Source organism: Lepisma saccharinum, chromosome 2 (assembly GCF_977018435.1).
Source record: "Lepisma saccharinum chromosome 2, izLepSacc3.1, whole genome shotgun sequence".
Lineage (NCBI taxonomy): Eukaryota > Metazoa > Arthropoda > Insecta > Zygentoma > Lepismatidae > Lepisma > Lepisma saccharinum.
In genome coordinates, this window is record NC_139230.1 from 64298931 (window position 1) to 64322646 (window position 23716).

The 23716-nt window shown below is 36.3% G+C and overlaps 1 protein-coding gene across 1 annotated transcript in view; it reads right to left on the reverse strand.

Annotated features, from left to right (window-relative positions):
- The window catches only part of LOC145984057 (kinesin-like protein KIF3B), a 69651-nt gene that overhangs the window by 24746 nt on the left and 21189 nt on the right, over window positions 1-23716 (reverse strand). Inside the window, exons 7-12 of the mRNA XM_083117424.1 lie at window positions 21582-21720; window positions 19558-19710; window positions 11280-11436; window positions 7754-7886; window positions 5364-5554; window positions 592-846 (exon numbers count right to left, since the gene is read on the reverse strand). Coding sequence (XP_082973550.1) covers window positions 592-846; window positions 5364-5554; window positions 7754-7886; window positions 11280-11436; window positions 19558-19710; window positions 21582-21720 — 1028 coding nt within the window. The remainder of the gene's footprint in view (window positions 1-591; window positions 847-5363; window positions 5555-7753; window positions 7887-11279; window positions 11437-19557; window positions 19711-21581; window positions 21721-23716) is intronic.

Genomic DNA, 23716 nt, shown 5'->3' on the forward strand with positions numbered 1-23716 from the left:
ACACTTTGAATGAAAGCTGTTACCAGAAGTTGTCGGCTTCAAGGTCAAGAGTTGCTCACTCATGGGGAACCTGCTGAATCTAGGCCAGAGGTAGACAGATATGCAAGACTTCCAGGTGCCATGCATCTGCATTTTGGAACATTCCTGCGATCTTATCTCATATTTCTCATATGACACTGGAGAATATTTCCAAGGTGGAATTCATCAATTAAAGAGCTTGACCTGTCATGCACATTGACAAAGAATGCAAGTCCAGCAGTCATTTCAGGCTGCTTCACATACCCCCCCCCCCCCTTCCCACGCGAGTTATCAGCTGCTCTTAGAAGGAAACAAGTCAAGGTCAATTTAAAATAACATCCAAGAACATTCGATCTTCTCCTCTCGCATGTCCAAGAGCAAGTGAAATCACAATTTCTTAACATCACAATACCGTATATATGCACATATTAATCAAGGGTAAAGTGTAATGTAAGAAGGACATTATCTTCGTTGACAAGCGAACAATTTCACACAAATAACTTAATGTTAGTTTTCAAAGTGGTGGGAAGACTACATTCACAAACATAATATAACAAATACACACAAAATTACCTCCTTCATCATTTTTGTATCATTCAGTATCTTCTGTTTCTCTTGTTCAAGAGCATTGTGTTCCTTCAATAACTGCTCCATGAGACTTGTCATTTCCTCATCTGAACTCTCCTCGGACTGCTCTTCATTATCTGGACAGCTGTCTTTGTTTAACTTTTCTTCCGCCTTTATCAAGTTATCCTCAGTCTTGGTTTCCTTCTTCTTCCTCTTCTTTTTCTTCTTCTTTCTCTTTGCTGCCTGTTCAGCCAAGGTTGCCTTTAGAGGAAAAGAAAAGGTACATTCAACAAAAGAACGTGTATTGGATAAATACAAATTTTATTACATTTCACCAGAGTTAATAAAAACACATAGTGAATTACTAACTTTATCTGCAAGACTTTACTTTTACTTATGCTGACACCAAAATCAAAAAGAGACACATGCAATTATGCATTTTCCACATGAGCTAAATGTTGACAGCTGTCGGATGCATCACATTTTGCTTCTGCTATTGCAGCAACTGAAACCCAGCAAGCACAAGAAATGTAGCAGATAAATTGACTACACTAGCATTCCTATTGGTATGCAGGAAACTGAAGCCTGCTCAGCACTGAAGCAACAAATTTCCAAATGGATGGTAGCGGGGGCCACCAAAATTAGTAAGAGAACCATTAAAAGTAAGTCTCGCGGATAAAGTTAGTACAGTCAACTCTCGATACGACCTCTCACAGTTCTCGGGAATAGGGTCGGTTATTGGAATTTGACCAAATTTTCAGCTTCAACGGAGCTCAAATGGACACAAAGATTCCTAGGAGATGGTAACACCATTTATCCTGCATAGTTATACAAACTGTTATGCACAGCATGCTTGTCGTCAAAAGGAAAATAGAACACGAAAACGTTTTCCCAAAAAGGATTTTAAATAATGTTATATTTGTTTAATTGTGCACAGTCATTGCTCTTCCCTGAAATTCTTACAATTCTGGTTCATCAGAACCCGGTTTGCATGGAGACCTACGAAAAGGAAAACATTTTCTCCTTTATTTCAAGCGAAACTCGAAGAATCTTGACACCAGTTACACTGGCGCCAGCAAAAGTTGGTAGATAGTCAGGCAGAATGAATGTTGGATTTTATATGGGTCTACTAGAGCATTGCCTGTTACAGGAGAGACAACATAACCTTCCTAGGAGGGGAAAAAAAAAGAAGCGGGGCTGTAATTCATTCTGGTTCGGCTGTGTAAAATACATCGTAAAAAAAAAAGTCTCACTTCTATGCTTCAACCAACTTCATATTCATCCCCCTCCCCCATTCGAGGGAGCAGTCCAAACTTTTCCTCGACTTGCATCGTAATCCAGCCTGAAAGAGGAAACACACAACTTGCACCGAATGTGCATCCTACGACACATTAAACATTGTCTCACTCGATAATAATTCGGGTTTGGAATTGGATTTCACTTTAAATTGCATATTTAGTCCCAATTAGCCCGTCAGCATCAAATAAACTCAAACCAAGCTTTTCAGATATCAAAATGGGAGATCGTTATTTACTCTCATGTTAATCGATGATTTAATGTTGGATTTAAGAGTATTCTCCATGTCAAACACTCCAAACATTTTCCCCTTTAATAATGTTTTATTTTTTCTTAATCGTCTCAGCGTCCATTTCTACATTGAATACTTCTTTTTTTCACATGAATGGTTTTGAAGAAAAGTGGCGATTACATTGTTTGCATTTCCTTCCAACACTGCTCTGAGTGTTTCAAAAAGTTTATTTTTGTGTCAGGTGCAAAATAAAATTTACAGTTTTGCTTATCAGAAGGCACAGAACATGAAGTTGTTTTAACTCTTGTTTATCTTTCTCGTGATCAAATTTAGTTATCTTCAAATCAAAACAGCTTTGCCAGGAGCTGGATGAGTCATTGATGTTATCAGCAAGCGACAGCTTTGCAGACCCTAGACAAAACACTGTCACCAGCTGCAGTGTAAAAACAAGGAGACTGGCTGGAAGTTTGACCATTCGGTGGTCCAAGAGAAAAATCCTCTGGATTTTGAAGATAATGCAAATGTTGAAGACTGAACTTTTATCAGCAGTGTGAAGAAGAAAGAAATGATCCTTCCTTTTTTTTTGTCTTACTTTTGTTCATTTTCAAGAATGTTTCCGGAACTGGTTGCTCCATTTTAGATGTCAAAGGAAAGGAGGAGCGGTCCACTTCCACCCTCACCTGTATTCTGCCCATGTGCACACAAGAAAATCGTGGCTGAAACAATTGGCATCACCCCCCCCCCCCCTTTACACATTTGCTGGCAGGAAAAGATGGAGAAGTCACTCAGCCAACAGAACACTTTATTTGGCAAATATTATGACATCGGTTGAGTTAGGAAAACGTATGAAGTGGTTGATTGTTTGATTTAGTTTATTTTACTTCCAGTTTTGTGCCTCTTGGCTAATTTGCGAAGATGGGAATGAGTGATGAAATTGATGGACATTCACAAACAACCAAGCTCGAGCGGGATTCAAACCCGGGACCCTTGGCGTCGCAGACGTATGAAGTGGGAAAAGGGAGTTAGGATGCACGTAAGATCGAAGTAAACTCTTGCTGAAACCTGGATGACAACGTACTCGTTTTAAGCGGTTTGAAGATCTTTGGTTGGCCTATGCGGCTTTGATTATCTCTAACAGTTTTTGCTTTTTAATGAAGTGTTACAGGGAACAAAGAACACACTTCGAATGAAAGCAGTTACCGGAAGTTGTCTGCTAAATCCAGTAGTCATTTCGGGTTGCTCCCCCTTCCCCCTCCTGCAAGTTTTCAGCAATTCTTAGGACAAGGAAACAAGCCAAGGTTGATTTAAAATAACATTCAAGCACATTCAATCTTCTCTTCTCGCGTATCCAAGAGCAAGGGTGGGTAGCGGCTGTTGGGGACAGGGTATAATAAATACATTGGCAGGCTTGGGAAAGGGGTGGGCAGATGTCAAGTGCTATTGGATATCATTCAAGCGCGGTGTATTTTTAGAACAGACCCACTTGCGAGGGGTAGAGTGTTCATGAAGGGAATGAGTGCAACAAACTTATTTTTCGGCCAATTTTCTTCAATTTTTCAAATTTTTCACGGTTCCTGGGAAAAGGGTTGTTACTTTGAGAGGGTCATTATATCCAGGGTTGTAGAATCGTGTATTTATTAAACTACTGAATCTATGTCACAGTTTCAGTTAGTTTTGAGTAGGTGAACTCACGTGCCTTTCTTATCAGTGGAAAAAGCTTTTATTGAAATATTGATTTTAAGAAATCTTGGGGAGTTCTGTCATAACAACAATTTAAAGTTTTAGAATTAATCAAACCTGTTTGTAAGTATCCCACTGGTGTAATGGGACAGATTATTCAGTATTCTATCAGTATCTGTTGACATGGACATATTAGTACAATTGCGAACAATTTTACCAATTTGATATTCTCCTAAACAGATTGTGATTTAGTGCACATGTATGCTGATTCTATTGATCCTTTGGGAAGGTACAGATGCCATTTGCAGATATTCAAACAGTTTATAATATTTAAGAAAATCAAGAAGCATGCGGCATGTGAAATGCAGTTTCTACTTGCAGACTTCTTGCCTCAAGGCCCAAAATTAATGCAGGTATCTACTGAGACAGGCTTAAAAAAATCCATCCCGCAATCCAGAATAAGTGATGTGGTATGCTTAGGCAAGGATTTTTCATGATTATTGATCATGCCCACCACACACACTGCTGCCACAATCTAAGATCTCATCACAAAATTTGGCTGGGAAAAATTCAATCATCACCCTTACAGCTAAGTGATTTCCATGTGTTTCTACATCAGAAATCCTTCCATGATGGCTGGTGGTTCTACCATGAAAACCATCAAATAAGCTTTACCACATGGTTTGCATTGCAGACGGTATTTATTCTACCATGAAGGGATACAAAAACTGGTGAATCACTTTGACAAGTGCCTCAACAACAATGAAAACTAATCTTTCGTATGAACATCAAATGACAGTGTAAATGGTTTGTAAATAGAATGGCACATTGGAAAGAAATATTTTCTGGATAACCCTCACAAAATTCATGAGCTTTGGTTTTGTAAAGTACATGTTACTAAAACAGTTTCCTTTTCTAAAGTAAAATTCTTTGCAGTCACCTAGTTACATATTTACATTAAGAGAATAATAGCCTCATTCAGGCCCACCCCTACTACATTCTCTATCTTAACCTTTTTTGAGATGATGTGATCAGCATCATGCTCCAGCTACTTTTACCACCCTGGGTACCCATTTATTTGAGGCTGGGTGAATGCCAGAGCCACTATATACAGAGATAAGGCTAGAGTAATTCCAACCTTAGATAATCCACCCTGGAAATCGAAGCCAGGTCTCCCAAGTGGCAGTCAGACACCCTACTGACCAGACTACTGTGGCTCCTACCTACATATGACCACATTACAAAATACACTACTGCCAAGATAGACAGAATGAGTATCTGAAGCATTGGTACATATAAAAGACAAAAGTCCAATGGTTTCAAATCCAAACAATTCATCACACATTTTATGGCTTTAATCTGTACATACCAAACCATCTTGTCAAGTTACAAGTATACACATGGTGGCATTATACTTCCATTGAACTGCTATGTAGATTTATAACATTCACATCAAAGCACAACTGCTATGATCCAATACTCGAGGATTTTAATTGATTAAAGAGACTTGAAAATGATTGTTAAGCATTAACTTTTGAGACAAAATATAAATTCCAAAACTGCTACTTACACGTAGTCGTGCGATCTCTTGCTGAAATTCACGCAGAAGAGCATCTTTGGGATCTTCGTTGATGTGAGGATCATTCTTGATATTTTTGGCTCTGTTGGCAAATCTCAATGTAGTAAGTGTTTCATCATAATTGTAGCTGGCAGGACCAATATTTGCTACCATCACAGTTTTAGAGTTTCCACCCAAGGAATCTGTCAAGAGTAATCAGAACAACAAATTAATACAGAAAGAATAGCACCTCCTTTGTGTGAGTGTGAGGGAGGGGCAAGTGCAACTATAACTTTGCATATAATAATATTTTACTACTCTAAAAATTAAACACAATTTGGAAAAAACAAAATATGATCATTGGAGTTCATATTGAAATGTAAAATTTAATTTTACTGACCTCATATGCAAGTTTTGATCGAAATCATTTTTGGAGACAATAAAACAATTACATAAGCATAAAAACCAATACCTGACTATGTTGCATATAATCTTCTCTCATCCTAGTGGGACACTGAGAACCAGCATTGGGAAATTACACATATTCTTTTTTTACTACATGACAATGTGTCAAATAAGGGAGGTGTTGACCCTTGACCTTTTGGATTTTGACCATATTTGGTGAGTGGATGTGAATTCTAATTTTATGAAACAAATCTGTGCCATTTTTAGGAATTTCAAAACAATAATGGATTTACAAAATATGGTATTTTCAAATTTGTTTATCTCAGGAATGAATTACCACTATGGATCTCGGTATGAACAAAAGTGGCAAATAAAAGGTTTGTGCAAACAATGTGCAAATTGAGAATTTTTCCAACCATAGTCTTAGTGTGTCCTGCACTATGGTTGTGCAGTCTTAAGTGCAGGTTTAGTCTGCTGGGGAAAGCATAATAACATTTCTCCTGAGATTTCAGCCTGTGTATGGGATCTGTGGAAACCCACTATCATGAGGAAATTGGGGAGCTAGAAATGAGTAGAGTAATCTGGTCAGAAAAACCTACAATGACAGACAGGGGTTTGCCATGCTGACCACATGTCACCCTGTATCTGGTTGGATGATTGCAGTAGTAGTGAGTAGTAGTAGTGAGGTCTGCAGTCTGTCAGTCAGAAATGGCCCTCATGGGCTGTTACGCTATGGGTTAGTTATTAGTAGTATTAAAGTGTATCACATTATAAAACTATTGATTTGCAATGCCCATGAGGATCACACTGGAATTAGAAATTTTATCTTTAATATATTCATTACCTTCCGTTTTTAACTTCATGATTAAATATGCCATAGACATCTTTATTTAGAAAAAAAACCCTGTTATTTAAGCATGTTTACAACATCATTGAAATATTGTTTTCAGTCCACTTTATACACAGTACACAGAAAGGCTAATTGGGAATGAACCTACAGTTTAAAATGCGGTCTGAGCCAATGTGTACCTCCAACCGGTATCGAACATGGGACAGCTTGATTACAAGGCAATGATGTTACCACTATGCCATCAGGGAGACCCTGTTTACTTCATTAATAACCATTAGTGGATGGAGTCTTGCACACGTGTATAGCCTCTGGATGGGACTTTTCAGGCACTCACTTTTCAAACTTGGCACATAAATGTATAAATACTGATGCAGATATTGAAGAATGGCTTTCTTTTCTTCTGGCCTTAACCAGCTAAATGAAAAGATATACCATTGTAATACCTTTTGTAAAGGCATATACAATGAATAAGTATAATCATCAATCTCATAAAAAAAAAATTCTCCTAGTATTTTCCACATTTTACAGGCAAAGAATCAATATTTTCCAGACCAAATCACTATGGCAATTAATGTATATGTGTAAGAAAGTCACTATACCTTAGCTGAACACTCACACTTAAAATCCCACATATAACCAAGTTTTAGAATATTCCCTTCACATGTAAAGGTAATAATGAGGGAAAAAATGAGCAGTAACCAACAGTTACATAGGGGAATGAAAGCAACTAAGTAACAGTAGTAAGCTTTGATGCGATATATGCACATTAACTAAAAAACATAACACATGTTACAGTAAAATTTAGTAATATATTAATTGAAATTTTATCTTTAATATATTCAATAATTTCAGTTTTTAATTTCATGATTGAATATGCCATAGACATCTTTATTTAGAAAAAAACCCTGTTATTTAAGCATGTTTACATCATGATTGAAATATTGTTTTCAGACCACTTTATACACAGAAAGGCTAATTGGGAATGGACCTACAGTTTAAAAGGCGATATATGCACATTAACTAAAAAACATAACACATGTTACAGTAAAATTTAATAATATATTAATTGATATAACCATATACAAAACAGTCCCCAAAACTGCAACCAAGCCATTTGGAATACTAATCTGACTACTACAAATCTTACCTTGCAACAATCTCGTCAACTTGGAATCTCTGTAAGGGATATGCAAACTTCTTCCATCCACCAGAGCAGAAATCACATTTCCTAAGGCAGACAGTGACAAGTTGATTTTAGAAGCTTCCTTTAGCCTTTGGCCCTGGAAAGTATATACTATATTATAGTATGTAGAAAACAAGCTGAATAATTAAAAATAATTTACACATAGGGGCATACATGTTTCATTTTTGGAATGTGCGAGGTGCATTTTCCTACCATCTTCTGTCATGAAATGATGCGAAATGAACTACAAAATGTGAAATTTAGAGTTTACTTACAGACGTGACACTTTCTGAAGTGTGAATTATCCTGAGTGTAATGCAAATTACAGAAAATTGATAAATTCTGCTGTAAATATTTTAGATGCAAAAATGAACTCCTTTGCATGGGTATAAACTTAATACTCTAAAAAATACATAAATGTGCTATTACACAGGAAATGATTACTTTGTTTAATAACTACAGTTTTTAAAATCAAATTTAAAGTAAGAATCACGAACCTTCCGACCTTCTGTAAACAACCGTCTCACTTCGAGTAACGTATCACTCCGCGCCAGCTGTTCGTGAATGGTGTGGCCATCATATGCTGCTCACTCGCAACCTTTAATTTTACGTAACATGGATAAACGTATTCTTATTTTAACTGATAATCTACACTTTGAAGTATAATAAATTTTCTACAAGTGATTAAATACGTGTTCTCGTTCAAGAATGAACATATTTTTCTACGCCAAAAGTTCCATTTATATGACACTGGGTTAACAGATCCCCCGTCCCCCCTCCTCTCTCAGTATGACAGCGCCAAAGTTATACAAGAGAGAGAGAGAGGTTCATTTCAGTAATTCAAGCCTTTTGGTTTTATTTCCACAAAATTATTACACAACATTGTTGACATGTGGAGTATTGTTTTCTCCTTTGTGCAACAAATATACCGCCAGTTTTAGCAGAAGCTAAACAAAGATAAGCCGGGGAATAAAAAGAGATTGTTTATCTTTCTTTCGGTTTCTCGTGCACTAGAAAACAAGAAGACGATAATAAGCACATTATTTACGCACGTCTCATGCAAGTAATGTATTTTCTTACCTTGATTCAGTACTTCCTTTTTGAACTTGAGGCATTTTCGGTGCTAGACATCATCCTGTCAGAGTACGGTCTGTCAAATTTGCTTGCCAAAAAAGGAACTCAATGTGGCACAAGAGGCGACTTAACGTGGACTGCTAAAATTGGGGAGATCGTCATCCCTATCAACATCTTCTCCACAGTGGACAGGACGGCTCTTTGATTGAAAGAATACGAAAGCACCTCGCGTTGTATTGCGCTTATCTCAAAATCCGTGTACTTGTTTATACGAGCAACAACGTGCTCTTTTCGCGGGACTCACAACTTGACCGGTCATTTTCCTTTTTTTCACCATACCGAAAACACAAAGACGCAAACACACTTGGACACCAACTTCACTGCTTGCTCAGGATAGCACTGACACAACGTCACATAAACGTTAAGAACAACCTGCTTCTTGCCACTTTTCAAACGGCTGTATTTGCGAAAGACTACTCTGAAAACACGGAAGACCTTCCTGCATGCATGGAAGTCACCATGTTCAAAACTGGCGCTATTTTCTTGCTGTCCACGTGATTGATTGTAATTTATACAATAATCACGTATTATTATTATAAACAGAAACCCTTAATGAAAATATATTTTAAAATGTATAATCCAATGTAATTTACACGTTTTTATTCCATTAGCGTACTTTCATAGAACAGACTACATGATGCGGAAGAAATCCGTTATTAGGCTGTTGCCAACCACAATACTTCTCACTAAGTCAAGTACAGAAACGGAAGTGGTATGTCGATTGTCGGCATATGATACACCATCCGGATGGTGACATCCTCACACTCCGGAATACTTTTGCGGGTGAAGGAGGGCAGGCCGTAGGGTGAGGGAGGTTGATTTCAAATGAACACCTCACAACAAGAGAGAAGAAAAATGTGACAATATTTAAAAATTTACCCCCAAATATGCATTTTATTCTATATGTAGCGTACAATAAAATGTGACTGCCTCAAAATATTTCTGTATTCTACAGTCTTCTTTCCCTAATTTTATGCTTCTCTAAGTTGCCGTTTTAGTTTCCCTTGGTGTCTTTGCTGTATAATTATTAATTTAGTCAATCACATCATATGTATTAGCTTACTTTCATTATCTATAATAATAAATCATAACACTTTCCAACAGCAAATACATTTAATGAAGAAACCCCGGTTTCAAAACGTAATTTATCTCATGTGTCACATTCTTCTAGCAAGATTTTTTAGTAAAATATGAGAGAAAATTAATCTTTTGGTACGGAACCGCCTTACAAAGATGTACATTTTGTATTTGATTTTTTTAATTTAGCATTGCTTTTCTTCCACTTTTGGCTAATCCCGACGATGAGAATGAGTGATCGTCAGATGAAATTGATGAAGGGACACTTAAAAATAACATCCATGCCGGGATTCGAGCCAGGGAACTTCGGTGATGAGTCTGAAAGTCGGCCACCAGTACATTTTTAAAACTTTTTTTTAACATACATAACTTTCAACAGGTCATCACTCAGTGATACACTGCTTATTCCACATCTGTTGACAAATGGAATGTTTTTACACCTTGTAGGCTATGTGGATTATTTTTTCTTTCATAAGTTTGCAACACTGTTAGGGTACACGTGATTTTGTTTACAGAAGGTCTTAAGTTCTATGATTCTCACTTTAGGGTTTTATTCACCATTTTAACACTAAAATGAAATTTTATATACCACTTTTAATGCCTAGTTTTTAACTTAAAACTTGTATTCACCAAACATATGAGACACTATTTATATGTAGTTTCTTACTAAATGTGATATCTATGTAGTTTTAATCCATTTTAAAATAACATGAGAGAAAACATCAATGACAAGAATTACAAAGAAAAAATAGAGTGTTTGAAGATGGAACTGCGGATAATGTATCATCAGATACATATTAATGGCCATCTAAACAGCTATTTACAGCAATTTTGAACTTAATTAATTTGAAAGACAATCAGAATACAGCGAAACTCTGATTTTACATTCCTGAATATTATGTTTTCCTACATTATGCATTCAATCTTGATGGTCCCAATAGATCAAATGCTTTAAAATTTTCTCTGATATTACATTTTCCAAAATTTTAAGTTTTTTTCACCTCGGTCCCCTTAAGAACATAAAATCAAAGTTTGACTGTATTTCTAAAATAATACTGATTGCATACAAATACAGCTGATCACCTGTGTGTACACATTTGTCTATGTAACAGAAGTAGAAAAATCCCAGTGACAAACTGAGTATCACGAGACTCTCCTATGTTACCTGCAGGAACAAGGCCTCAAGTTTCAGAACAATATTACCCATTTTATGTAACACAAACAAATCTTGAAAGTTCAAAAAGCCAGGTAGAATAACAGACAGATCTATATTCCATACCTTTGCTCCAGTTTTTGCTTGTCTTTCACTTCCGGCTAGATCAACAAGATTCAATTTCCCAACTCTTATTTTATTCTGTTTATCTGCCTCACTACACTCAACAGTTATGATGAATATAGCATGTGATCGTGAACTGTGAGCATTCATGTTAGTGGCCCTGCAAACCAACAGAAATCACATTCAATTAACTGTTACATATCTTAAATACAACAAATACATTTATGCTGTTAAACAAGTTTCCCTGATTGTACAAAAAAAATCCTGTCAAATTTAAGTACGTAATTGCAATTCAAGGATATACTTGCACTCATATTTTATATAACACAAATATTTGTAATGAAATTATACACATCGAGGAAAAAGTAAATATACCACAAAAATGAAAGTTTTGTAGTAGAAAAATATGGTCAGGCTGCAAAATATAAAAACTTTCATTTTCTGTGGTATATACAGTTTCCTTCCATTTTTATCTAAAAGTTCTTCTGGAATAGTGAAATCATGCTAGTTAGGTAAAAACATGCAACAGACATAAGTTAAATGCAGTAGAACCCTGGTTTTACATTTTCCTGCATTTTGAGATCTTTCACCTTGGTACCTCCCACCACAAATGCAAAATCAAGGTTCCACTACAGTTGGGGGAGGACAGAATAATCAGTACTCTACCAGTATCAGCTGATATAGGCATATTAGTGAACACGCTTCTCGATAAAATTGCCAATAATTTTACGGATTTGATATTTCTATGAATAGGCTGTAATGTAGAGCAAAATTATGCCCTTTTGTTATTAATTCTGGAAATATAAAGTTCTAATTTATTTGCCATTTTTCTGTAAATGTCAAAATACAGAGCTTATTTTTATATGGCAAAATTTATTGCATTAGCTTGGTTACATGCATAAATTAATGGGGTGAATGAACAACTCAGGTTCTTCATGGAACAGCTGCAACATTATACCAGTATCAGCTGATATAGGCATATTAGTGAACATGCTTCTCGATAAAATTGCCAATAATTTTACAGATTTGATATTTCTATGAATAGGCTGTAATGTTGAGCAAAATTATGCCCTTTTGTTATTAATTCTGGAAATATAAAGTTCTAATTTATTTGCCAATTTTCTGTAAATGTCAAAATACAGAGCTTATTTTTATATGGCAAAATTTATTGCATTAGCTTGGTTACATGCATAAATTAATGGGGTGAATGAACAACTCAGGTTCTTCATGGAACAGCTGCAACATTATATCAAATGGTAGAATATTGGTTAACAGTATTTTTTTTTTTTTTAGTTCTTTATTGGAACCTGTTAATATCCTGTATCTGTCCATCCCTAGCATAAAGTGTGTTGGCATTCCTGTGTGAATAGTAATGATTAAGTAGTAGTATTTACAGTGGAGCCCTTATTATATATTCCCAAAATTTATATTTTCCCAAATTATGCATTCAATCTTGTTATAAAATTTTCCTCAATATTACATTTTCCCGCATTTTTTTCAGCTTGGTCCCATGAAAAATGTAAAATCGAGGTTCCACTGAACATGCAAGAAAATATCAAAGCTTTCAAGACAAACACAATAATGGTAGTTCCCCCTGATTAACCGCATGGGACACAAATTCTCCATATCACCTCACAGTAGCTCCTTGACAGCTATCTAGAAACCACAATTCGTGTACATACCATTACAATATGATAAAGAAATATTTTACATCTGAGATTTTCTTCAAGGTCCATCTGACTAGTAAGCACAATTGGAGAAAAAAAACAACAACAAAGAACATTTTTTTCAAATTTTGGGAAAAGAGACATGCTGCAGTAAATAAATACAGAGAAACCTTTAATGTAAAGCTGTTTTGGTTGCTCTATTCATTTTGGTGGCCACTACCACAACCGAAAAAAGCTTTGTGGAAAAGTGAGTACTAAGTTCCTTGGTATTTTTAACACTTTTTTGTTTAATTTTTTTTTAAACATTTTATTTTTTAAATGGAACATTCAGTTATAGCAATAGTAACAAAGAGATAACAGTGTTAGATATACTTTTCATGCACTAATGGTCACATTAATAATATTTTGTTGTTTGAAACAAATTACATTACTGTATCTGAATACTGATACACATAAAGTACACATTGCTTGAGTCTTACTAGCACATGCATATAAAATATCTCCCTTTCTTTTTGCACGGCATTCCCCTCTCTGGTGTGCTGTTCTAACCACACTAATTCAATCACATAAACATACTAAAGTTATCATAGCTACAATGAATTATTAGGGTGGTACTATCAGCTCACATTATTGGGGGAAACAATTTGCAGTATATTATCACTTTGTATCCCAAAGGAGAAGGGGGCAGATAATAGTACATCGATATAGCTTTGAACTGTTTGGTGTACTTGTAGTATGTACACAGTACATCCTCTAGATACAGAAAGAATTACATAACCTCACAATATTTACAAATTTAGGCACAAAAATTACAATCTTTTCTCAGCTCCAGCTTCAAGGGAAAGGATGGAAATGGTGGCCTAAACAGCAGTATTATTCTTTAAAGCATATATCAGGCACAAGGGAGGTGTGGAAGTAGTAGACACATTTTCAAGCTCAGCCACCTATAGCTTCATAACATGCACTCCGTGTGTTTTGGAGTAGAAGTCTTTATTGTTGTTAACTATCTATGTAAAAAGTGTGCTTGATACTACTGAATTGTTCAAGTCATCAAAAATGAAGAAGATGGCACTGTGAGGGAATAAAAACTGCTTCTGAGCAAGAACTATTATAGGGTACTAATCAGTGGTGTCCAAAAACTTCCCTTACATGACATTGGTGTCCTTGACTACACAATATCACTCAAAGCTATTTTGTAGAGTGACATACCAATAAGATAACAATTTGAAGTACCTATGGAAACTACAAGCATGATTTCATGGACAATATAAATTATCAAGTCAGTTTGCTAGAAACATATACATATCAAACCAAGGAACTATGGATTATGATTATAACAGGTTATGATTAGTACCCATGGATCAGGTGGGAAGTTTCAAACAATGCTCATGCATAAAGCAGCTCTGGAGCTCACCCAGTCTCAAGCAATTGGTAACTTGGGGGCAACTCTGAGGGGTAAAGGTGGCCAAATCACCAATCCCAGGATTTATACCTGGATCTCCAGTGTAGCAATCATATGCCCTGCTGGAGAGAACATTTCAGTAATTGTGTACAGTGAAATCTCAATTATACATTATATGGAGGACAGAAGGGAAAAAATGCATAACTGAGATAAAAGTAGTATTGAAAGATAATTAAAATGAAAAAAAAAAATCAGGTAAAGACAGAAAGTAATATGTATATACTACATTTGTGTGTGTATAACATGCACCCTCATTTTGATTCAGAAATATTGCAAAATATTGAATATAACGCATACTAAAGGTTCATGTTCAGGTTCAGGTTCAAGAAAAGCTTTTCTTACTTGTAGGTCATAAAGCTGTTGCTATGTCCATCAAGAATGAAATGCTTGCATATGCATGAGTCACCTATTGTTATGCGGACCAAGATGGAATTTCTTTCCCTGTATACAATGAGCCACCCTTCTGTATGTTCAGCATTCCAGAACCTTTACCTTTGTAGCCAACTTGTTTATTCTGTGGTAGAACAACACAAGATCAAAATGGGAAAGAGGGTGAGTTATACTGCTGCTTTCAAATTGCAAGTTCTGCGATCTACTCAGGACAACTGCAACAAGACTGCAGCTCGAAAATTCAAGATTGGTGAGGCAAGTGTAAGAGACTCATGACTTGCAGCATTTGGGAAGTTTGTTTACAATTATTTCTCATGTGACAAATACCAATGATTTGACTCTCATACACACTCGATCACTGCTACATTGGCACCAGTTTTCTTAGTGATGCAAAACATTCGGTGGAAGGGGGGAAATAATGAGAAAAAGGAGTTTCACTTTTACACTTTTTTTAAAGAAAAATATTAATGCTAAAGAAATCCAACCTGGCAGCCTAACCTTTCCACAAAAATTGAAAAACTGTGGTCATAATTTGTATTTGTGCCTGTTGGTAGGTAATACATGTTGTACGCAATGACCAGAAATCGCTAGAATCTGTTCGTGATTGCTATATTCAGTTTCTAACACAAAATATTTTTAAGGAAGCTACTTTCCATTATTTCTCATGCAAAAATACCAATGATTTGGTTCCCGCATGATGGGAAGTGCACACTCAATTGCCTCCAGAATGGTATTCCAAGTGACCTTGAACTTCCAGAAGTTAGGTTTTCGTGCTAGAGGAGGGAGGGTTCCCGGGAGGGTGAGGATTGATTGATTGATTGAGTTTATTTTACATCGCATGTTGTGCCTCTTGGCTAATTTGCGAAGATGGGGATGAGTGATGAAATGATGATATTGATGAATGGACATTCACAAACAACCAAGCCCGAGAGGGATTCGAACCTGGGAACCTTGGCATCGCAGTGTGATTTGCTAACCACTCGGCTACAGGGTCCAGCAGGAGGGGGGAGGAGGTGCACAAGTTGCATTTGTCACACCTCCCTTGACGGACAGGAAGGGAAAACAGCACTTCTTGCATTCCCCGTGAAGCTGAAATGGTTCAATCCTTCTGCCGCAGGTTCAGACAAGTGCACTGTTGCCAAACCGATGCTCTCTAAATGCTGCCTTCCATAGAGTTTGGGCACAATGTGTGTGACTGAGCTGTGTTTCTTCGCCCTTCCCCTCCACAAAAATGCGAGTGGAAAATTTACAATGGGACTCGGATCACCATTCGCTTCATTGCCACGCATTTACGGAATCCTTCATAGTTGACAGGAATGAAAAAAAGAGGGATGGGGGACTTGTTTGTAAAAACTTTTCCTTTCATCTTGTTTGCAACGTTGAAAATTGAAAAAAATAAGTATTTGCCATACCGGATAACAATGGCACTTTTTCTTCAATGGAAATTCGTTTAGATTTCTAAGGAAATATGATTGGATATAGTTCGGTTATTTTGAATCTGAAGTTTTTTCACGGATGCTATATAATTTGGTTATCAGAATGAAATTGAAAACGCACAAGCTAAAGTGATCATTTTTTCCTATGGGCAGTTAGGGCAACATTTTACTAACTGATGGAAAAATATTCATGTCAAATCAATTGTGTGGGAGAAGGGGGGGAGTTAAGATAAATAATTCATCTACGTGAGGCAGAGAATGTTTTCTCTATGCACATTGCATGACTCATATGTTGTAAAGTGAAGGGACCAGGAAAAATGTGTGAATAAACGAGGGGTGCAGCAATATTTTCTGAGAGCAGCCAAATTTAGTGCATATCTAAATTCCATTAAAATGCATATTTGGGCCAAAATAGCAAGGGGACTCCCCAAGAGTGGTGCTGATCACATCACCTTCAAATCGGCAAAAATTAAAGAATATGTGGGGTAAAGGTGGCCGGAACATGGTGCAAAGTGCATGGGAAACTACCTTCACCTTTTTCTCATTTGCAGGGGGGGGGGGTGGCATTTGCTATCTCATGGCCCCTATGGTATCATTACTAGTCTTGTAATTACTGAAAAGTGACAAGTATTTCTGCCCCGATTTTCTTGCTCGTGTGGAAGTGAGAGCCCCTTACACAAGACATCTTAAAGTTGGTTGTGTAGTCCTTTCTTACCGACACTTGAGTTTCACCCCTCCCTTATGCTTTTTACATTTCCCGCAATTTAAGTTATCTATTTACAAGCCCCAGAAAAATGTAAAATCGGGGTTTGACTGTAACATATATATAATAGTACTCAACTTAAGGGAAATTGGCAGGGACTGCCAGAAAAAATGTACTATCGCAAAAGGTATGACTGAGATTTCACTGCAATTATAAATATTAAGTTACTACATTCTTTCATGTATTATATGAAATCCACTTTGCTATACAATACTGGTACAAAACGGAAACTGCATTTTGCATTATTTCCATATATCAGGAGGATATATGGGAAATCCACCAGACTCTGTAAAAACCTTTGCAGACATTCCTTGGGTTCTATTTTAGTGTTCCATGCCTGAATTTTTCCAATATGCATGTCTGCTTCAAGTGGAGAAAACAGTAAGCCTCTTCCTACATCAAAGCCACCAACAACTTACAGTATCTCACTTCACCAGTTCCCATCTGCACTATGCCAAAAATGCCATTCCATTTTCCTTCACCCCTTTAGATAATGCCTACATTTCAACACATCCCTGTTAAAACTACAACCTATGCCTCCACCAAACTATGGTCCACCCTACTATCCAGCGAATCCATGAAACTTGACTTCCATACACTGGCCAACAAACCTGATACCAACCCTTCAGTATTGAATATCAGACATATCTTGCATCTTAATGCAAGGAATTTTCCCCTAAGAAGCCTACAGCAGCTATTTATTGGCTGCATATGATCCCCCTCATCACTTTAAAACTGGCATTACTACCATCCTGTACAATGGTACCCAAATTCTGGGTGTAGGTTCTGAAAAGGCAGAAAAATATTCTTTCAACGATAATAAACATGCCATCACTACAGTTCACTTATAGACTTAATTCAAAACAGAGTGCCCTCTTGCAAAACTTTTACGAAGCTGGCTGTAAGACAAGAGGTACTGGGTTCATATCTTAGGAAAGACATTGGCAATTGTGCTTGTCCCTTCATTAACTTCATCATCACTATCCATCCTTATCGTAGTTAACCCATCCGCATACCTAGTCGTCGTCGATTCGACGGCCTACCTTGACGTTCACTTGCCATACCTAGTCGTCGTCGAATCAACATGTTCCCGATTTTCATAATGTAGTTTCTTTTTCTGCCAATAGATGGCAGAGGTTGTATGATCTTTATAATCCATGATGTGTATGTTTGTGCTGCTGAGTTTTTCATACCATTTCAAGTGTGTTTTGTTCAGTAATTTCTCATGTAAACAAACCTTAATTTGTTACGTCTTGCAAACATGTTGCGTAAGAATGTTGTAGAAGATTCTGGGATTGAAAAGTTGCTTTTCGATAACGATGAAGAGGAAAATGTGGATTTTGGAAGTGGAGATGAACACAGCGATTCATTTTGTGTTAGCGAAAGTGAAGAATGTAGTGATAGTGAGTGAGGAAGAGGTGGCTGTGGCAGGAAATAAACGAAAGGCTGAGGAATGGAAATGGACAGATGCGTGTGATTAAAACTATTAGGTGAGTTTCTATTTATTTTTCAAGTAAACTGCATATGTTCATACTTATTACTGTACTTTCAATTCAATAAAATTTTCACATAAATTGCTTGGATAGTTTTTACAATATTTGACATGTTGTTTTGCTAATCATGCAACCATCACGGGAGATGGACAAAATTAAATGGTATTTCACAGCAAAAAATTTGGCATTTAAATGTTATGTGGATGGGTTAATCTAGTGATATAAATTGTACCTACCGAGACAAAGATGCATCTCTTACTTTTAGATTTTTCAGGAGAACACATCTATTCTGTTTATCTTGAGCCTTTATTACTTACTCAACCAGGGTGTCTACAATTTTGTAAAAACATTCACTGACTAATTCAGGCTTTTCACACCAAAAATGAAAATTTCCAGACCAGATCAATGGGACAATTAACGTACATGAACATATGTGAAAAATGCCAGTTATTTTAGCTAAACACAGAATACCGCATATAATCAAGCTTAGAACAGTAAAATATAGTATTTCATATAAATGCAAATATCAGTATTATTTTTCTGGTTTTGCATTCCTTTTCTCTCACTTTTGGCTAATCGTGCAACAATGAAGATAAATGATGATTACATGAAATTCATGAAGGTACGCTCACAATGGAGCAAACAGCCCAGGCCAGGACTCAAACCCAGAATCTTCATCGGCAAGATTGAGAGTTTACCACTCCATGTGCTCATCCACCAAGGATGCTTCCATGACAGTGGTACAATGAAAAGAAAAAGCGAGCTCAGTAATTTTAATTAGAAACAATACTCAAATCAGAGGACCAAAAATGATTTGCAATGCCTAAGCAAGATGTAAAGGAACATTCAGCACCTATTAGAAAACAAGGAGGACAGGGGACAGTGACTGAAGGTGGACAGAAAGAAACAATTGTGATTCCATTTGCTAGAGCATCATTACCCTGTTACACTAAACTTGAAACCTGAGTATTTTGTTAAAGCTTCAATCAAGCTCAATACTGACTTTTCATTTAATTTGTTCTTTCATCTTAAATGTGGTAACTAAGAAAAAGAAAAATATGTTCACTTACCTTATTGTTCGGTTCTGACTGCCAACAACCATGACATGGTCAATTTCTTGAATACTTTTGCACACAAACGCAGTGAGATCCTTTACATACACTCCACAATCAGCTCTTTCCTTCAGTAAGAGTCTCTTCTGATGATCCTTATGAAGCAAATCCCTATGAAACAAAGAGAAACAGGTTTTAACGTTGTGCACAATGCTATACTCACTCTATATTAGTAGATTTATGCATGTTTAGTTTTTGATGAAAACACGGAAATGTGAAATAACACATTGTAATGTTAATTATTTAGGTTTCTGAAAGGTGTGAGGTGCAATTTCCTACCGTCTTGTCACGAAAAATGCGAAATGAACTGCAAAGAGCGAAATAGACTATTAAACATGAAATTTCGAGTTTATTTACAAAGGAAACACTTTCTGAAATCTGAATTATTCTGCGAGTTATGCAATTCATAGAAAATTTATTAATTCTGCTGTAAATGTTTGAGATTGAAAAATGGACCCCTTTATACAGGAATAAACTTAATATTCTGGTAACAAAAAAAATGTGCTTTAAGAAGGATGTTTATTTTGTGTAGTAAGTGCAGTTTTTAAATAAAATTTGGGATTATATTCACATTTTTAAAACCAAAATGTCATTTTATATACAGTTTTTCACCGCTATAACAGCAAAAATTTATTTTATTTACCGCTTTTGAACCTGAAATTGACCATGTTTTTGTACCAAAATTTTGCTTTTTTATTTACCAAAAATAAGTGCCTGTATGCATTAGCAATGGACTGATATGAAATTCTGGCCTGTACCAATACAAAATTTACTTATATCAATATAAAACAGCAAATGCTTCTTGAACAAAATGAATGGTTCATTGACCTCTAATTACTCAATGTAACCATAACCAAGTGACTGCAATGGATTTTCCTCTGGACAAGTTCCAGGTTTAGATATTTACTTTACAAAACTAGGGTATATGAATTACATGTTTATGTTAATAAAAATTACAACCAAATAGAAGAATTTTGCATAAAATTATGAGCTGTTTATACAAATATCAGACCACTAAAGGTATTGGTAACTTTACTGATAAACCAATATGCTTATATTGGTCAATTCAATATCACTAGGGTACCAATTAATGTACAATCCCAACATCACATAAATAATCTGGTACATAATATTTGCAGTTTTGTTGAGGCTTTCTTTTCTTTTGGCACTCCAATGCCACATATTGTAACAAGGAAGAAGTATGGAACATGGAGAATGGAAAGAGGGCAAGGATATAAAAATTACAGTACAAAACAAGTTTAAAAGGAAAATGATGCTTAAATCTGGGATGACTTGGTTAGGAAATTATGAGGTGAGGTACCCCAAGACGATCAATGAAAAGTGTCAAAATACCTCAATGTATAAAAGTGTCAAAATACCTCAACGTATCATCATCAATTATCACTGCCATAATGTGTGTGTGCATTTGATTTACAACCAGAATGTACTGCTAATAATATAGGGAGAATTCACACTGAAGTGACATGTGTCGCTTGAGGATTTCAATCAAATGCAGGCCTATCATTCTTCGACGGTTCAAAATGTTGCTGTTGATTGGCTCACTCCCAAGCAACATGTGTTGCATGTCACTTCAGTGTGAAAGTTCTCATAAAGGAAATACTATTGTGGTGGTAGAAGAGTAAGCTGGACAAGAGGTGTGTTAATGAAGTACCTTTGCAAAACCGAACGGACAGTAGAAACAGCATCCAGGTGATGTCAAAGCTTGAAGAATGGCATGGAAATATAGTGAACACCCCCAATGGACAAGCAAGCATAATAAAAGTAGTAGCAGACATTATCATTTAGGAAGCATGCAAGAGTACACACATACAAGTAAATAGGATGTGGAAGTAATAATGGTAACAGTTTTATTAAAACAATTAAAACCCTCTCTCAAATTAAATGCTCAAATATTGAAAGAAAGAAGACAAATTCATCAATACATGTGCTAAAGTATACTTGAAGATTCTAACTACAATTACCTGATGTCTTCCTGGTAGATTTCCAAGAAAGAAGCACGGACAAGGTACTGTTTGTTTTCTTCTGACCGAGCAATGTGGTTAAAAATGTGGTCAAATGAAGTGGGTATAACACCTCTCTTTTCGGGAGATGATTGTTCACCTGCAACAAAGAAAAATTAACAGTTAGAAATAAATACTACAATTTGTTCACCTGCAACAAAGAAAAATTAACAGTTAGAAATAAATACTACAATTAGGTATGTAACAAACCAATCTGATATATAAATATATTATATATACACAACTGTTTCAAAGTTGCCATTATCCATCTTTTACCCCCCCCCCCAATGCACACACAGACACATCTTCCTGCTGGCGATGGGAAAGGTATCAGGCATGCATACCAATATACCCCCCCGGACTCAACCTAGCCAACCAATAACCCCTTCCCCTCCTTCCCGAAACCACCCACCCACCACTGAGCATGCAGTAAACACTGGTGAAAGTACATAAAATTTGTTACCCATCAACTGTTTCTGGCAACACTCTACTGATGCTACCATCAGTATTCTGTGCCCCTGTACTATGTGACACTGTGCTACTGCTATATTCTCCAATGAAAATGCAGTAAATCCCGCGAAATACAAACTGAAGGAACGTGGAAACAAATAGGCTCCGTTGATACATACTATTTTTGTGGAATATCACCACCCGACAAAGTATCTCACTACAACATGCGACAGAAATATCAACTTCATTCTTTTTGTATGGTAAGTGTTTAGTCTCCTTCATCATTTGTGTATATAAATATCTTATAATTTAGTGCAAAATCTTGCAAGTTTGTTTTAATTTTTACATGCTCTAGTTTAAGTAAATGTCTAAACATGCAGCTTCCTTTGCATTGTAGTTATCTGGTAACATGCATTTATTAACAAGGTCATTGAATCATTCAAGAATCACATGGAATTTTATATCTGATTCGTAGCACATCAGTTTTCAGTAGTGGACAAAATTTCACATCGCTCCATCCTTACTACAATTATTGTATTTTGGGCTAAATACATTAACATAAATCATGACAGAAAACACCATGAAGTTCAAATTTGATCACGTGATGCTACTTTTTGCTTTGGAATGGACAGACATGAAATTTTGACCAATACACATGTGCATTTTACTAGCACAAAATTGTAAATAGTTTCAATGGGGAGCCTGAATGGTTCATTCGGACTCTTCATGGACCTCGTGAGGGACTGAAATCCTGGAAAAATATCAGCCATAAATTTCAAAAGATACTTTCCAATATATGCTCAGCCCTTAATAAGCAGATATAGAATTGAATGTAATTTGATCTACAATAACAAATGTTCAATAAAAAACATGCATGGCTTATTCACCCTCTACATTAATGTATGTAACCAGGTGATGGAACAGATTTTGCCTTAGGAAAAGGAAATTTATATTTATGCTAATTATGAGGTGTAAATTAATTTTATGTGCCTTTCATGTTAGTTGGATGCAAAATGAGAATCTAATCTAGTATATTATAAGAGAAGGAGTCACTGGGGCTTGCAAGCTGCAGTGCCATAATGTCACCTTACATTATGTCATCTGACTTACAAGTAAGTTCAGAATTATGAATGCACCAAAATTCAACTAATATATTAAAATATCTTATCTAGGGCTGAGACGATACCCATATCAGTATTGGTCAATACTAGCGGTATCAGCATCAGTGAGAATCGGTTGATTATCTTTTACCGATACCATCCAATACCAAAGATTTTCAGTGGCTAGAAAAAGTGGGCAAAGGCAATAGCTAGTCTCAACATTTGTCCTTTTTAAAAGTTCGTTCACCCTTCCTTGTGACAGATTGGGAGACCAGCACAGGAAGTTCCATATATTTTTCTAAAAACTCTGGATAAAACCCCACCCTCCTGGGAAGCAGATGGCAAATTCAAAGGCATGGGTAAGTGAAAACTGAATCCAAACGGACTATGAAGGCATGTAACTGCTTAGTTATCACTGTGGGAAATAAACCATACAATGCCAATTCTTGCTTGAAGATCGTGCTCGTAAGATAGGTGGATGTTTCTAACCCCCCACCGCACTAATGCCGGGTCAGGTAGTTGTGGAGTTCTTGGAAAAGAGGGATG